This window comes from Vulpes lagopus, chromosome X (genome assembly GCF_018345385.1).
Source record: "Vulpes lagopus strain Blue_001 chromosome X, ASM1834538v1, whole genome shotgun sequence".
NCBI lineage: Eukaryota > Metazoa > Chordata > Mammalia > Carnivora > Canidae > Vulpes > Vulpes lagopus.
This window is the reverse complement of record NC_054848.1, coordinates 6775471-6793327: the sequence shown is the minus strand read 5'-3', so window position 1 is coordinate 6793327 and position 17857 is coordinate 6775471. Positions and strand designations below refer to the sequence as shown.

The following is a 17857-nucleotide window of genomic DNA, read 5'->3' as shown; positions in this document are numbered from 1 at the left end:
AAGGCACCAAGTTCTACGATGGGAATGGCTGCCACAGAGAGGAAAGGAGGCCCCAAGTCCCCTCAGGAAGAGGGATCAGCAGCCCCATAATTCATCCCACCAGCGGGCACTGCAGAGCATCTAGGACAAGGACAGCTCAACTTCAAGGTCATGGACATGCGCTCTGGCCTTAGTTTGACCCAAGTGGCTTCGAGACCTCAAAGAGAACACACAGTGGCCCAGAACAGCTGTTTCCACCGTTTTGAGGGTGCCCTGGCATGGGGAGCAGGAGCAACTAAAGGGAGAGCCTGTTTAGGGCTTGGGGACCCTCACCCCCGCTTCAGCAAGCACCTCCCCTTTGCTCTGTCTCAGACATTCTGGTTTCATAGAGGATGTCCTTTGCAGCAAAGGAAAGGGAAAAAGATTCCACTGTTTAAAATGTTTTAAAAGTGTGAAAGCTACTAGGGAACGTGATCTTGAAGTCCTAGTATTTCAGAGCAAATACTGTTATATAATAATAGTATGTAACTATTTTTAAGTAAGTATACATTTCATATATTAATATTATATATTACATTATATAAGAATATAATTATAAATAAGGATTATTATATATTATGCAAATCTAACCTTCTAGAAACATTTTATATAGTACATATTATTTGATTATATTATATAATTATATACATAGTACATTAAAATAGTTTGATGTATCAAGCACCTACTAGGTGCCAGGGTCTGGCTGCATGCTTTGCCTTTGTCACCTCCTGGAATCCCCTCAACAGCTTTATGGGGTAAGCATAACCTTCTCAGATTTTATAAGGAAACACGTGAGGCTCAGAGAGATGAACTAAGTGGCCCAAGATGACAAGCGAAGGTCTGGGAGAGCTGCCAGGATTCAAACCCACGTCCCCCTAGTGCTCAAGTCTGCACTGGATCGCCAAGTGCAGTGATGCCCCTTGATACCACAGGCATGCCCCTGCTCAGGGCGGCAAAGGTCGAGCCCATATGCTTTTATAAGGGCAAGCAATGTTTCACAGAACTCCCACCACTTCCAATTTTGCAACTATGATAAATTCTCATCTAATAAAAACTTCAAAGAGGAGGAAACCTTTTCCTTTACATCTGCAAAATTCATTTCTTTGGGAGTGTTTTCCCTTTGGTCAAATTCCCTCTAGAACTTTGGTCAAACTCAGAGGATGTGGTCAGTGATTTGGTGTTTTCTAAAATATCAATATATTCCATTTCATAAAGAAAATCATAACATCTGTGACTGCCAAAGAACTGTCTTTTCTTTTTTCAATCTTAATTAAGAGCCCAAGAGAGTGCTTATACATCTGGAAAAAAATGATAGAAAAGCAATACCCACTCAACAAAAGGTGGTACTAATGAAAACCTAAGTTATTATGCAGTGTGCTGTGATCTGAATGTCTATGTCCCACCACCCTGTTCACATGCTGGGATCGTAATTCCCAGGGTAATGGTGTTAGGTGGTGGGGCCTTCGGGAGGTGATCAGGTGATGAGAGAGAAGCCCCCATGAATGGGATCAGTGCTCTTATAAAACAGCCCACAGGGTTCCCTGCCCCTTCCATCATGGGAGGACACAGCAAGAAGATGGCTATTTAGGAATCAGGAAGCTGGCTTTCACTGGACACAGAACCTGACCATGCTGGCACTTCCAGCCTCCAAAACTTTAAGAAATAAATTTCTAGTGCTTATAAGCCACCCAGTCTGTGGTATTTTGTTATAGCAGACCAAATGGACTAAGGCACAGTGTAAAAAAAAAAAAATCTAGTACACAGACCAGAGTCTTCACTTTTCTCTCAACATCTTGCAGCAGCTTCAGGGAGGTGAGGTGACTTGCTCGAGGTAACACAGCCAGTAAGGGGCACAGTGTGAGGTTCACACCAAGACCCCTCACATCAGCACTCATCCTCTTCCTCACTGGGTTAGCAATACACTCAAAGTCAAGGCCTCCAAACTCACACTATGTCAAACCCAAAGGCCACTCACACAGCCCGTCAAATGTCATCCCAAAGTACACTGGTGCTCTTTATGATCTGCTTTTGAAAGAAATGGTTAGAGAGAAGAGAAGAATGTGCAGCTTCACATGATGACAGAAGTATGGTTGAGAAGGCAACTTAGAGTTGTTTCTCAACCCCTGCCTCCCGTTGCTCTACAGTTTCCATATTTGTTGTTCAATTTAGGATACTAAGAGAACTCACTGGCAATAGTAAAACCACATGGCTTCTTTTTTTAAATAAAGATTTATCCATTTATTAGAAAGAGACAGAGAGAGGGAGAGAGAGCACACACACGCAAGTTGGTGGGGGAGCAAAGGGGAAAAAGCAGACTCTCCACTGAGTGCAGAGCCCGACGATGTGGGACTCGATCCCATGACCCTGAGATGGTGACCTGAGTCAAAATCAAGAGTCAGATGCTTAACCAACTGAGCCATCCAGGGGCCCCAAACTAAATGGCTTCTTAACCCACAGCATGAAGAAAAGGGCTGCCAGGACTTGAAAGATATTCCATATTAATACCACACATTACAACCCAAAAGAATGAGAAGTTTTGTCACAACTCTACCCTTTACATCACCAGCTTGGGCAGGTGGCCTTGAATGCACTTCAGACAGCTTCTGGCAGCTTTCTATCAACAGCAGGTCCTGTGTGGAGCACCAGACCTGTCCCACAACCGGAAACAATGCTCTTTTTGTTTCCACCCCTGCCGCTGTATGCTGCACAGTTATGGCAACAGTGCTGGGGGTTCTGCATGGACCGCACCTTACGTGCTAGGTTAATGCGATACTATAGGCCTGAGCCTGTCCCAACTGTGAACAATCCCATTCTCTTCTGAAAACACTAACTCCCCTCGGACAGAAAATGCTAATTACAATATCTAACAGTGCGGCATTGTAGTACAGAATGCTCGGGAGGGGAGACACACGGGTGTTATTCATACCACCCATAAAGGGAAGAGAAGTTCATCAAGCAGCTACGAGGTTCGAAGCAAAAAGGTTCACCTCGTAGTGAAGAATGTGCCACATGGAACCTGGTTATTGGAACATCTACCAAACACCCCTTTCTGTAATCTGAACAGCAGGAATAGGAATAGGATTTCTTAAAACACAATGGAACACAATATGAAGAAGAGAAGGAAGCGAGCACTAGAGGGAAGTTAGTAAGAAGATGACAGGGCCAATTCACAGAGCCCCCCTGTGGTACGGGCAGCCCAGGCCCTCACTCGGAGGGTCCCAGTGTCCAGCAGTGACATGAGCCAAGCATCAGCTCCCAGCGGGCAGGAGCAGCAACATCAGCTGCTCTGCACAGCACCTGGGCCAGGGTCCACTTGGGCCCTCAGCCCTGCCCCAGGGTCCACTTGGGCCACTTGCCCACAAGTGTCTGAGTCCTGAGGACCAAGCAAGGAACAAAGCAAAGTCGTCCTTCTCGTGTGGCGTTATGCTAGTCAAGGAAACAGACCACAAAAATTAGAGCAGGCAAGCATCCGTGTTTTAAGGAAAAGGAAGCCAGGTTCCAGGACAGTGTGTGACAGAAAAGGGTCCTTTTCAGATCCAGTGGTGAACCAAGGATCCTGGTGAGACCCTCTTTGTCCAGAGAGCTACAGTAGGGAGGGAACGGGCATGTGCAATTTGGGAGAAAGGGTGTTCCTGGCACCTGGAGCTACAAATTCCAGTGGGGAGAGTCACAGGGTGGCCAGGGGGTGGATGCAGGTGAGTGGGGGTAACACTGGGGGAAACACAGTCTGGGCGGGGGCCAACTCATTCAGTCCTGGGGACTGTATTCTAAGTGAGAGAGAAAGCCCGAAGGAGCCACAAGCACAGGAGACACTGTACGAGTCCCCATGACTACGGCATGAAAATGTGAGCCATCACAGTGACCACAGCAGAAGCTCGGAGAAGGGGACAGGTGCCAGCTGTGGCAACAGCACACCATGAATGGATGGTAAAAAGGCGAGCAGGACAGTGCTCCTGCCCACCCCCCCAAAGCGTCCTGGCCCATCACACCAGAACTCGGGGACCTTACAGGTGTCCTGGTGGAGAAAGGCCTCGATGGCATGTAAGCGTGGGAAACTCAGCGTGAAGCAATGTCAAATGAGCTTTCTGGCTGCAGGACAACGGAATCTAACACGAGGTACATTCCGTATCTCCAGGAGATCTAGAATAACTACACAGGGAAATCTCCCACACATACTGGCACACTCAGCACATCATAGTACATCACCCATTTGCGAAACTGCGCACATCCTGGTCCTGAGTCCTCTGCCTTTCCCGCTGGATGTCACTAACAAGTTACATTAAGACACTTTTTCCAAACAACCTTCAGAAACTTTAGGGCAATGGAGCCCAGCAGCATTTTCACAGGAAAAGCTCGATTTTCCTAAAGACTTTTGTACTCATAAATGCTGCTCCTATTTTCTGAAGACTTTTAAAGAGGGCCTCAAGAGAAATGCAAATTACAACTACACTGAGATACTATCTCTCACCTCTGAGACTGGCAAAAATGCAAAAGCTTGATAATACATACTGTTGGCACAGTTGTGGGAACAGAAACTCATCTGTTAGTGGTGGGAAGGCAACGTGGCACAACTCCTAGAGAGGGGGATTTGGCAACGTCTCCTAAATACAATCTATGCATTTACCCTTTGGCCTAGCAAATCCACATTTGGGAACTTATCCTGAGCTCTTTCACATCTACTCGTGCACAGCATCAGGAGTAAAGTCGATGGGAAACGTTATGAATGGACATACGTGACATTCTCCACATCACAGAAAAAGACAACTGGGGAATCTGCATCTCCCGATGGAAGTACCCTCACCACCAGCTACAAAACATACTTCGCCCCCAAAAAGGAATAGAAAAAGAACTTGAACTGAAATCAGTTCAAGCCTCTCAAACTAACTGCACTACTTTGCATAAGTAGCAGGGGACGGAGGAACGTGTTAAATGATCCCATGAGTACTGAAGCAGCAAAATTCAGAATCAGGAAAATTCTACAGGACAAGCAAATTGGTTTCTTCAACAAATAAGTTGTTGGCAGGAAAAACAAAAATAAGGATGGGGAGTAGAGACTCAGAGACACACCCACCAAACGTACCACGTGGGCCTCTTCCGAAGCTGGACCCGAACGCACTGGAGAGATGGGAAAACTTGCTGGAAAGGAGGTGATGTTAAGAGATGATGTTATTAAGTGGAGGTACAGGCATTATAGTTATGTTTTCAAAAAGGATCCCTAACTTTAGGAGAGCTATTTATGGATTAACTATGATTCTAGGATTTGCTTCAATAAGGCAGTAAGGGTTTGGGGGATGCGGTGGCCAACAGACTGGCCCCTTTGTGGTTAGTTGCTGAAGTGGGGTGAAAGGCACAGAGGGCTCCATGATACTATTCTCTCTACTTTTGTGTATGTTTGACATTTTCCATCATTAAAAGTTTATATATATTACACACACACTTACACACACACGTACCTAATTCTATCATTAACCCAGAGATTATACTCATGGCCAGCTCCCATTTACAAAAATTAACAACATACATAGACCTAAAAAAAAATACAAAAGGTTCTTTTTTCTTCACTTGGACCCAAGCATAATGATGGATTTCCTTGCTAGCCAGGAAAGCTCACCAAGATAAACAAGTAAGAGTTTAAAATGTTATAAGCGGCTAAATTCCTGGCGAGGTGTTCTGGAAAAGAATATACTGGATATTCTGGGAAGCAAGAAGAGCAGAAAATTTTCTGGAGGAAAACCTAGGGTCTCTGCCTTAAGTCAATATTGGTCATAACATCCAAGAAGCCCATTTACATACAACAGCCCGTGTATCATCTGTGCTTGGAGTTAGGTAGGGGCAGGGTTAATCACATTATCAATGCTCACAGAAGGTTTTCCAAATTTCTCAATAATAATACCAATCCACCTGAGTTGATAGAAACACAAGAGCCAGTCTTCAATACCAGAAAAATGAGGCTGCTTTTGTCTCCTACACAGCCTAACTCAGGGGAAGGCTGTGAGATTATTTTTCACTTGCAAAGAATTTTGAGCATGGCATGCGTGCCCATGTTTTGTCTCCTTCCTCAGAGGACAGAGTGAGCATGTACAGTGACAACGCAGCCAATTAAACACTGCCTCTCAAGGCAGTGCTAGCCAGAAAGCTGCAGTGACTCCCCCGGGACCCACAGTGAGTCCAGAACCTTCTCCCATGCCAAGCCTCAGCCTCCACTGGGGAGGGTGGGCATCCCCACAGACTCTGGCAGGGAGTGAGGACTGCCCCCTGGGCAGGGATGCATTTACCCCTGCGAGTCCCCAACGTGAGACCTTGCTAAGGAAAGCAGAAAGCAACTACGAAGAGCACTGGCCCTTCTCTGCTCTGGCTGCAGGTGTCAAGTACAGCCCTCCCTGTGCTGGCTGCTTCCCGTCCCATAAACCCGCAGAAACTGAGGCCACCTCTTCCTCTTCTTGACATTAGTTCCACTCCAAGCGATGAATCGGCTTCCCAGGGCCCCGGACGGAAAGGGGTTTCCTCAACCGCTCCCCACCCACCCCCGCCCCAAGCCCCGGCACCTTTGCTTTTCGAGCATTCAGCCTACAGTTGTGCCAGCGGCACCTGTACTCGCAAGGAAATAGCCATGGCCAGAGCAGCAGGGGCCAAAGGGATGGGTCCCGGGCCTGGCAACCTCACTACTGAAGCCAGAGCGCCGCCGGGGGGGGGGGGGGGGGCAGAGTGCCGGGCCAGGCTCCCCTCTGAGGCTCGGGGGTCCTGTGGGGCCTCAGAGTGATCCTGACCCACCTGAAATCTCAATCACCTTCCCCAGAACTTCTACAAGGGAAAACTGACCTAACTGCAACGTCCACGCGGCACAATGCCTAGCATTCAGTTGCATATTACCTAGACACACTGCAAAGTCCCAGCTCTCCCTGGTAACGAGAGAAAGCTACCGTGTGGCCGAATGAAAGAATGAACTCAATCTCCGATTCAAGCGGACAGCCTAGTAGAAGACCTCCAAAATTAAACTGTTTGCTTCTGCTTATTTCTTATCTGGCCCTTTAGCAAAAGTGACACAGGAAAATGCAGCCACAGCCCAGAGATGCACCCTAGCAGGCATATGAGCATCTGGAGGCTGGCTGGCAGTAAGGAGAAGGTAACAGAACCTGTACTAGTGTGTTGAGAATGGACAAGATGAGCAACAAAAGAAGACTGATTTGTCTAAGCAAATTTTTAAAAAGCTGTACTGCAGCACCTTGGGGGCTCAGTGGCTGAGCATCCTCCTTCGGCTCAGGGCATGATCCTGGGGTTGAGTCCCATGTCGGGCTCCCTGCAGGGAGCCTGCTTCTCCCCCTCTGCCTATTGTCTCTGGGTCTCTCTCTCTGGGTCTCTCATGAATAAATAAATAAAATCCTTTAAAAAAATTTAAAAGCTGTACTGACCAGGGCTAATTAAAGTAACCACCACCATGGACTGAAATCAGGGGAGAAGGTGGGCGTGCATACACACCACTGGATAATGGTAGAGAAGCAAAAAGCTGGCAGTAAAGTTAAATGACTCCAGGCCACAGTAAGCATGTGGATGGGATTATCAAAATCCACTGTGTGGTGGGACCTGCAGAGGGCATGATTATGTCTCAGGGCCAGAGAAAGCCAAGACCCCCTGGCAGGACCCAGCTCACCTGTCTACTTTGACTCCCTTGGTGCCTATTATATGTCCTTAAGAAAGAAATGGGCAAACAAATCATCAACCAAACCAATCCTGGATGATTAAGAAAGTGAATCTCAACCTAGTATTAAACAACAGGGTTTGACATGCCCAGTAATTACCCTTTATATGGGGCTGAGATAATTATGCTTGTCAAACACTGACATTCTTGTATCACTTCCCTGTAAAGAGCAATACTTCGGTCACATGTGACACACTGTCTCTGCATACAGGATTCAAGAGAGTGGCATGCTGCCCACCCTTCCCGAGAATAGTAACCACACAGATCCCTGCCATTTGCTGAAGGTTGACTATGGCAGGCACTGGTGCTGCCCTCTGGACAATTTTTTTTAAGATTATTTATTTATTTATTCATGAGGAACACACAGAGAGAGGCAGAGGGAGAAGCAGGCTCCCTGTGGGGAGCCTACGGGGACTCAATCCCGGACCACAGGACCACGCCCTGAGCCAAAGGCAGATGCTCAACCACTGAGCCACCCAGGTGTCCCGCCCTCTGGACAATTCAGCCCAATGATCATGGCTCTGGATTGAACATGCATGTCTCCCAAAAATTCACAAGGCAAGCCCTAACTCCCAATGTTATGGTATATGGAGACAGAGTCTTAGGGGCAATTAGATGAGGTCATGAGAGTGGGGTCCCCCAGGATTGGGTCTTAAAAGGAAAAGACACTAGAAACCAGAGCTCACCACCACCATGGAGAGGCATGGCAAGAAGGCAGGAAGCAGACCCTCACCAAATTTGCCAGTGCCTTGACTTTGGCCTTCTAGCCTCCAGAACTGTGAGGAGGAAATGTTGGCTGTTAACTCCCCCAGTCTGTGGTAGTTTGTCATAGCAGCCCATGCTAAAACCATCCCCACTGACCCATGAAAAAAGCAGGCACAGAAGGTTTCACGAAGCACATGCTCAAGTTCAGCAAGTGAAGCCAGGCTCTGAATCAAGAGAGAATAGACTCTCAACCCACCGACAAGCATGTAATACCCTTTCTCAAGAAAATTAATTCTTTCGGAAGAACAGTATCACCAGTTAGAAAATAACTTTTGTTCACTGAACTTGCTGACTTAATACAGCTCACATAAAAAGAATTCAACCCCGAACTCTTAAGTAGGGATAAAGTTCTAACTGTAAAGATGCCAAAAGGAAGAAGACCTACAGACCAGACTGTCCAACAGGATGTTCTGGGACAATGGGAATGTTCCATTATCTGTGCTATCCAAGGCAGTGGCCACTAGCCCAGTGGTTCTCAACCGGGGCCTCGTGTGCCCTCCAGGGAACATTTGGCAATGTCTAGAGACATTTTTGGCAGTCACAACTGGGTGAGAGGGTACTACTGGCATCTAAGGGGTCATAGCTAAACATCCTATGATGCACAAAGAGTTACTTGGTCCAAAACATCAATCACGCCAAGACAGAGAAAAATCTACACTAGCCACAAGTGACTGCTGAGCATTTCAAATGTGGCTATGCAACTGAGGTTCTAAATATGTAATTTTATTCCATTTTAATTAATTTAAGTTTTAGGATAAAAAATGTTGAGACTAAACCGAGTAAAACTGGAATTTAAATTTAAACAGCCATATGTGTCTTGGACAGTGCAGCTACAGAGAACATGCATAAAAAGAAAATAAAGGTCTTATTTCTCACATATTTCCACTTAAAGGAACCAAGTTATCTTCAAGGAAAAGAAAGAGTCTGAGGCTTAGGACTGGGAAAAGATAAGCACAAATAAAAGCATAAAAGCGAACACCCATGAAGCTTTGGGACACATGCCCAGGCACCACACAGGTCAGCCCAAGAGGAAATCACAGGAAAAGTGCCCCTTCTATAATCACAGGCAACTCACTCTTGCAGGGTCTCCACCCCTCTCTCCTTGTACTGCAGTTCTTGCTTCATCTGGGTCAGCTCTCGTTTCAATCTGGAAAGCTGAAGACAAATTACATTTTTTTTCCAAAAAAAAGCTATGAAAATGATTTCTACAGTTGTTAGCATTGTCATCCAAGTTCTTGATTAGCTTACAACCCCCTGGATCATCTATCTTCTCCGTGAACTTCCATCCACGGGCATATATAACAGCCATCCTGGAAGAAGTGCCTTGCTTAGATACAAAAATCCCAGATCACTGACAGGTTCCTACCTATGTGGAACCCCCAACCATTTTCTTTTTCAAGGCAGTGATTTATACATTACAAGTAGCAAACTATGTAATACTTTTTTTCATCTTCCCTCTACTTACTACTTAGATCCCATGCATGAAACACTGTTGCTAAAAACATGCTGTCCCAGTAGGGAAAGTCAATCCCCTGAAGTGCTTAGTTCAACAGATTCCAGCACCCACTTCAGGCCTGTGTTAAAACTCAGGGGCTGGGCCTGGGAGCTTATGTGTTTAATCAACTCCCCAGGTGTTTTTCTCAGGTGCACTAAGTTCTGAGAACCACTGCACTAGAAAAGAAACCCTGGTTTCGGGAACGAGACACCAGAAGAGGAGGCTTCATTTCCAAGATGTCTCCCACGCCTCATTGCCAATGCCACAAAACCGTCCCCCTTCCCCTACAACCAAGACAGGGGGCTGAAAGGATGAGACAGGGTGGCACATAACGAATTCCAGTGTCACTGGGGAAGGAGCATCAGAACCTTCTGGTCATAATGGCACTGCAGGAAGGATTTCCCTAGGAATACAGCAACCAGGGAAGAGCAGCAGGTGCTAAAGTTGCCAAGGGTCAGACCTGGCATCCCTCTAATACAGGGAAGCAGTCCTTTGAGATCGGGGCCTAATGTCACCAAATCCTTCCAAACTGGGTGGGAAGAGTCTAGCTCTATGAAAAACACAGAGGGATATACAGGCCATTTTTTGATAGATGGGCTGAGGTTTCAAAAAGAAACTTTTCCCCTCCTATTAGAAAAAAGTGAAAAGTAAAACCAAATATAATAATCCACGAAATTGAAAATTTTACCAAGATACGAGTGTTACACACACTGACCACCATGAAGTGAGCCATGATAAGTTATGTTACATAAAAATACATATGGAGCTTCTAGTCATGAAAGCACTCATTTTACTCACCCTATCCCGACGACTTGCTATTTCTGCTTTAATTTGGTATGGGTCGTACTTTGTATTTGCTGAATATCCAGAGAAGGCTAAACAGAAGGAAAATACTTTATTTTATAATGGATCCTTTAAAATAAGTAAATACACATAAACAGGAACTTCTGAATCAACCATTAATTCTAAGTCTCCGATTTATAAGCTGGCCCTGGCTCCTAAGGGATTAACATTTCACATCCTCAAATCTTGATGTTTCACTTGCCTTTCTGGGTGATTCCACATGAGGAAATCCATGGCTGTCGGTAAGTCAAAACTCTGTTCACTTCGACTGCAAATTTACTCAGGTTTAAAAACCACAGATACACTCAGCAGGGTGCGGGGGTGATTGTGGTATGGACACCTGCTCTTACTACAGAAATAGTACCCACAGCCTGAATCCATTTTGACACTCTTTGCACATACGTACGTACACACATGGATGCCTCTAAAGGATGGATACGGATGGTTATTCTCGATGGTTTCATCATCAAAGATTTCATTTCTATTTTCTTCATATCTATATTCTCCAGGTGAACAATTTTTGATGTAAGAAACAAATGACTACTAGAGATTTCGAAAACAAGAGACAACTTTCTAGTAACGTGTCCACATCCGGCGGGCCTGCAAAAAGCTGTTGGTCCCAGGCGCACGTCCGGGCACCCCGCAATGTGGCACCCCGACTGGGACGCCGGCAGCTACTTTCGCAGCGGGTTTGGCTGAAACCCACCGCACGACTGGGCAGCACAGCCCGCGGGGCCCAAACCCCGACTGGCCACAGCACCGGCAGCCCGACAGCCAGTACCGGGGGACTGGGCACGGCCAACTTCTTCGGGTGCACAGACCGGAGAGCCTCCCCCAGCCTTCCAGCGGCTCCGGTGCCTGTGGCTGCTGCTCACCTCTATCACCCTGTTCACCTCTCCGCGTCGCCTCTTCTTGATGCTCCTGCATCCTTTCTCTTCGGCTTCGGAAGCCGTCGCGTGTGCGCAGCAGGGGCCCGGCCTAGCCCTACCCTAGCCTGTCTGCACCGTGGCCACCCCACACCAGTCTGATCTGCTTCCGGGCCACTGACATTAACTCCACCTGCACAGGAGACCCAGCTGCAGTGCCAGCACCCTCCCCTTACTCCCTTGACCTGGTCCTGAAGGCTGTCATTCAGATAACTAGGTGCCAACGGCTAGAAGCTAGTGCAAAAGCCTTTCCTGACTTTGTATCAGAGAAGGATGGCTCCAAGTCATCAAGCGGCTTACGCAGCAAGATTGTTCAACAGCCCCAACCAGAACTACACCCGAAGTTAATCTGAGCAGTTCGGAGGACAGCTCTTTAAAAAACAGTTCTATAAAATACTTACCACTGAAGTCCTTATCAGTCAGAAATTCAAACCATTAGAATCTACCAGAAATAATTATCTGGACGAGCTAAGCATTTGCCAACTTTATCATAAATGCTCTTATATTTAGAATCGTAATATCTCGAGATGCCTGGGTGGCTCAGTGGTTGAGTGCCTCCCTTTGGCCCAGGGTGTGATCCCGGGGTCCTGGGATCAAGTCCCGCATCGGGCACCCCCGCAGGGAGCCTGCTTCTCCCTCTGCCTGTGTCTCTGCTTCTCTCTCTGTGTCTCTCATGAATAAATAAATAAAATCTTTTTTAAAAATCATAATATCTCAAAGACAGGGAGTAAAACATTTTTAAAATAGAATTCTTTCTTAGATAAAGAATATCTATTTCCAAACCCTAGAAACTTCCACCTTGACTGGCTCTTTGGCTTCACGGAAGCTCAGCACTGGAGTGACACCTTATACAAAGCCCTTAAGAGTCAAAAATCAGGGACACCAGGATGCCTCGGTGGCTCAGCAGTTGAGTGTCTGCCTGCAGCTCAGGTCCTGATCCCGGGATCCTGGGATCGAGTCCCGCATGGGGAGCCTGTTTCTCCCTCTCCCTGTGTCTCTGCCTCTCTCTGTGTCTCTCATGAAAAATAAGTAATCTTTTAAAAAAAAAAATCAGGGACACGTGGGTAGCTCAGTGGCTGAGCGTCTGCCTTTGGCTCAGGTCGTGATCCTGGGGTCCTGGGATCGAGTCCCACATCAGGCTCCCCCCGGGGAGCCTGCTTCTCCCTCTGCCTGTGTCTCTGCCTCTCTCTGTGTCTCTTATAAATAAACAAATAAAATCTTTTTTAAAAAGTCAGAAATCATTTATATAAAATCTCCACATTAAACTCCAGGGACTTAGAAGTTTCCCAGACCTGAGCTGAAGGGATTTCCACATGGACCCAGATAATAAGCCCATGAGCCTCGGGCTTGCTGACTCCTCACTTCCACGTGTGTCAACTCGTCACCTGGCATTTGAGGAAGACAATGCCAACAGTTACCACCTGGGATTGTTCCCTTTTGGGGTAGAAAGTAACCCCATCACCAAAGTCCAGGGGAGGTAACTGCAATGTTAAACAGCAGTCACACCCTGGCCTGAAATCGTTGCCACAAAATTCCTGTGCAATTTCATAGGGAAAATCAGCAAAGAGACTTGAAATAACAGGATGCAGCTGGACAAACACACAGCAACCTGTCCCCCAGTTCTCTCTCCTTCCTAACTAGCGGGACCTCGAGCTTGTCGGGTATGCACCTGTGCCCTGGGAGACTCGGTGTGTACCTAGCCCTGGAGGGGGAGCCTGAGAAACCGTAGCGTCAACAAGCCGCCGAGTCACCCCACGACAGGAGGACTCTGTCATGTGACAATAGGTGTCCTTTGTCCAGGTCCACGGGAGTTAGTCTTTTCTGTTACTTACAGCTAAGACCGTCCTGAATGATGGAATAGGTTTGGCTTATGTAGATAGCATTCATGTCAGCTTTGCTACAGTCCCTACAATGTTAAGATTCCAAGAGTGGGAGGAGGGAACAGGCAACTTGATTACCTAAAACAGTGAGCACACTTATCTTCAAACCCTAAGGAGAGTCGTGAACACCGGCATAACTTTGAATACTATAATTCAACTCATATAGTTCTTAGTTCCTTACATCCGCCAGTAAGTCTAATATAACCCATTTCCAGAGTCCAAGGAATACCTCTGGACTCCAAACTCCATTTTTCACAGCACACATTTCACAACATTTAAAAAAAGAATTGTTGGGAAGCCTGGGTGGTTCAGCGGCTGAGCGTCTGCCTTTGGCTCAGGGCGGGATCCCAGGGTGATCGAGTCCCACATCAGGCTCCCTTCAGGGAGACTACTTCCCCCTCTGCCTCTCTCTGTGTCTCTCTCATGAATAAATAAAATCTTTAAAAAAAAGAATTATCTTCTGTTAAGACACATCTCCGATCTCAAGGTTTATGATAAATGCCAGACTTTCACCTCTAAAGCTTTCTTCTCTCTTGAAGACTTGAGTGGGCACAGCTATTAAACAGCTTAAGGAGTCCACGCAGGCATACGGTAGCGCTATGGGGGATCTGAGAACAAGGTTATGATCTAACTGGACCACAGAAATGTAAACTATCGTACCTTGCTATTAGAAGGTGCCTTCTACCTTTAATTTCACCTATTCTCATAAAATCTTTGTGAGAGTGGGGCATCTGAGTGACTCAATCGGTTGGGCATTCAACTCTTGATTTTGGCTCGGGTCGTGATCTCGGATCGTGGGATGAAGCCCCACGTTTGGGACTCTCTCTCTCTCTCCCTCTGACTCTCTCCCCTACCACCCCCGTGCTCACTCGTGCTCTCTCTCCCTAAAATAAAATAAAACATCTTTGGAGAGATGATTACTTATCCCCACCTGACAAAGACTAAGTTTGTAGTGACTTGATCTACATCAGTCAAAAAGGGACTTTCTGTCTGAAACTTGGGCTCCTGTGGGCCTACAGCCCAAGATTCTTTAATCAGATCAGCTTTTCCATCAGGAGAAGGAATGGACCTCTGGCTCCCTGGTGCCAACTGTCTGATAGGTGACCATGACCTGTGTTTTTAGCACTCAAGATGCTGCAGACCCCAGTACTTATTCTGGATTTCGATTTTCTGGGGTCTTGAAAAGGGAAAACATGCATGCCCGTGTGCCTGTCCGCCTCTATCTCCCTGTTTCTCCATTCCACACCGGCCTCCTCTGTGCTGTGAGAACCTGAGATCGCCCCAGGGGGATGACACGCTTTAAAAGACCAGAAGTCCTTCTCCAAAGATGTCCTCTGGGCAGACTGGTCCTGAGGACCAGGTGCGCACCTCCAGGCAACAGCACTGCAGGGAGTTGCTCAAGGAAGCCAAGAGAATTCTGGCAGAAAGGATGGCAAGCCCTGACAGTTCCCATGCTGACAGGTACTAATTACCAGAGCAGTGACAAAGGCACGCATGTAAATAACCCAGGCCAATGGAGGAGGGCATGACATTTGTTTTTAAAGCCACCATAAGCAAAAGAAGGAAAAAAAAAAAAAACCAGGCCCACTCAGAGGTGACCTACAGAAGTAAGACAAGATGCCACCAAATTCAAAATAAGAATCTCTCAGAAATGTTCTCCAGGACGGACTGGGAGATTATCTCTCAACAGACATGCATGCCCTGCAATCACCTTCAAGATTGAGTCCTGCCAACTAATACCTGTGAAAAATGCTGCGTGATCCATTTTTCTCCTGCCAGCTCCAACATGCTTGCATGAAGGAAAACAAAAGGTTGAATGGATGGACCGTGGCCATTATCCTAAGCGAGATAGTAGAGAAACCCTCCACGGTGGATAACCAATGGAAGACAGTCTTTGTGGGACGGGCTTAAAGCCTCAGAAAGAATGTTGGCAAAACTGATAACTGATAAGGTCAAGCTTCACCACCACCTAACCCAGGAATTCAGGGTGGGTCAGCACTTTCTCACGGGAGAGTAGACCAACTCTCCCAACCACCCAAAGATACTTTTGGTGCAGACTTCTGGTAGTTTCTAGGAGCCAGGATAACAAAGTCATATTCCTTTTTTTTTTTTCTTTTTTTTTTTTCAAAGTCATATTCCTGCTGCTGGAAGAGACCATCACAAGTCAATCTAGACTAGTGGATGCTCACCTCTGGGAATCATCTGGGGAGCTTTATAAAAAGAAAAAAAAAGTCTGACCCCACCCATAGCCAGCTAGATCAAAATCTCTGGGAGTGGGGCCCAGGCAGCAGTTTTTAAAAGCCCCTCAGGAGACTATACCCTGAAGCCAAGGTTCAGAACTACTGATGTAGACCAGGAGTTGGGAAACTTTTTCTGCAAAGGGCCGGACAGTAAATACTTTTGGCTTTGTGGGCCATATAGTCTCTGTCTCAAATCCTCAACTCTGCCGTGGTAGCTACTACAGACAATTGGTTAAGTGAGTGGATGTGGCTGTGTTCCACTAATACTTTATTTATAAACAGCCAAAGTGGACAAGATTCAGCCCAGAGGCCATACATAATTTGCTGTGTTTTTTAAAAAATATTTTATTTATTTATTCACGAGAAACACACACACAGAGAGAGAGAGAGAGAGAGAGAGAGAGGCAGAGACACAGGCAGAGGGAGAAGCAGGCTCCATGCAGGGAGCCTGACATGGGAGTCGATCCCGGGTCTCCAGGATCACGCCCTGGGCTGCAGGCGGCACTAAACCGCTGTGCCACTGGGGCTGCCCACTGACTGTGGTTTAGACTATAATTTACCCCATGCAAGAACCCCTTCCAAAAGATCCCGCAATGGTCATATACTTCATCTGAATGCATCAAGAAGCTAAATTTTCTCAGGAAGACTGAACAGTTAGCTCCAGAATAAATATTTCTGACATAACAAACATATTCAGTGGAAAAGGCAAAGGGAAGGATACACTACAATGAAGAAGGTAGGGCATCTTCTTCTAGATGAGGAACCAATTCATTCTTCACCCAGAGAGAATTATGCTCACTGTATAAAATGCATGGAATTCGAGACAAACTTTAAAATAAATTTAAAAACAGAAAAAGGCCTTCCTCTCTCCACCTCTAGATATGAGCGATGTTGACAATTTACTGCAGTTCCTCCTGGTTTTTCTTTCTACTTTGTGGTGGAGGATAACGCACATAAAGAAAAGTGTGCAAAACAGTGAGTTAATAATGCAAAGCAAATACAAATGTAACTCCCCAGGTCAAGAAACACAAAGGTCTCCAATTCTCAGGTAGTACTTTCTGTTTTCAATGTTTGTAGTTATCCAGAATGCTGCAATCAATTCCTTCACTACAAATATTTTAATAAACCCCCTTGCCAGCAACACAACACAACATGATACATGAAGAAATAGGAGTAAACTACAAAACAGAGCTGCAGAGGAGAAGTGGGTGCGTGTCAGAGAGCGCACGTCTGCTGCCAAGCAGCTCCAACCCCTGCTCTGCAAGAGCAGAAAACAGGACTGGGAACCAGGCAGCCCCCAGAAATAAAGTGGAGTAGGGTTCTGACTTTTGGGGACATGTATGCTAAAATCCAGCCAGCAAAAAAAATAAATAAAATAAATAAATAAAATCCAGCCAGCATCTGAATTTACTTTGCTCGAGGATAAAAAATGGTCAGGGCTTGGATATTCTTAGATTCCAGATGGCCCAATATTGACACAAAATCTTTTCTCTCCAGTGAATGGAGTTTTATTCTGGTGATTTCCATAACTCAGGGTGAAATCTGTCAAGGGGATGGGAGAAATGCATACCCCTTCCTCCCAGCCTTCCTTGTACCCTTCTGCTCCAATATTAAAAATGGCTGTTTTAGTTCATTCCTCTGTTCACTATCGTTGCCTTATCTTTCCCTACAGTTGGCCATTAGGGACAAATTGTCCCCCAACACTTAGTATATACCAACACCAGGTGCTAAATAAGTATGTGTTGGAAACTTACTGAATAGTTTGGCGATCCTACCATGGGCCACAAGAAGGCCAAGGAGTAGATGGTGCTCTACCGTCTGCTTGCCCCTGTTAGTGTTGCAAAACTGCCAGATGACTTGTCAATTTACAATCGGTCTTTATTTCCAGATAACTTGAACCACCAGAGAGGGCAAGGTGTTTCAAAAACACAATTGGCTCTTTTGTGCTGCCTCTTCCATGTCTAGAAACAGTACAAAGCACGGAAGGTCACACA

General features: G+C 46.3%; 1 protein-coding gene across 1 annotated transcript in view; it reads right to left on the bottom strand.

Annotated features, from left to right (window-relative positions):
- Nucleotides 1-17857, bottom strand: part of WWC3 (WWC family member 3) — a 118364-nt gene that overhangs the window by 49958 nt on the left and 50549 nt on the right. Inside the window, exons 4-5 of the mRNA XM_041741010.1 lie at nt 10773-10849; nt 9555-9634 (exon numbers count right to left, since the gene is read on the bottom strand). Of these exons, the coding sequence (XP_041596944.1) occupies nt 9555-9634; nt 10773-10849 (157 nt within the window). The remainder of the gene's footprint in view (nt 1-9554; nt 9635-10772; nt 10850-17857) is intronic.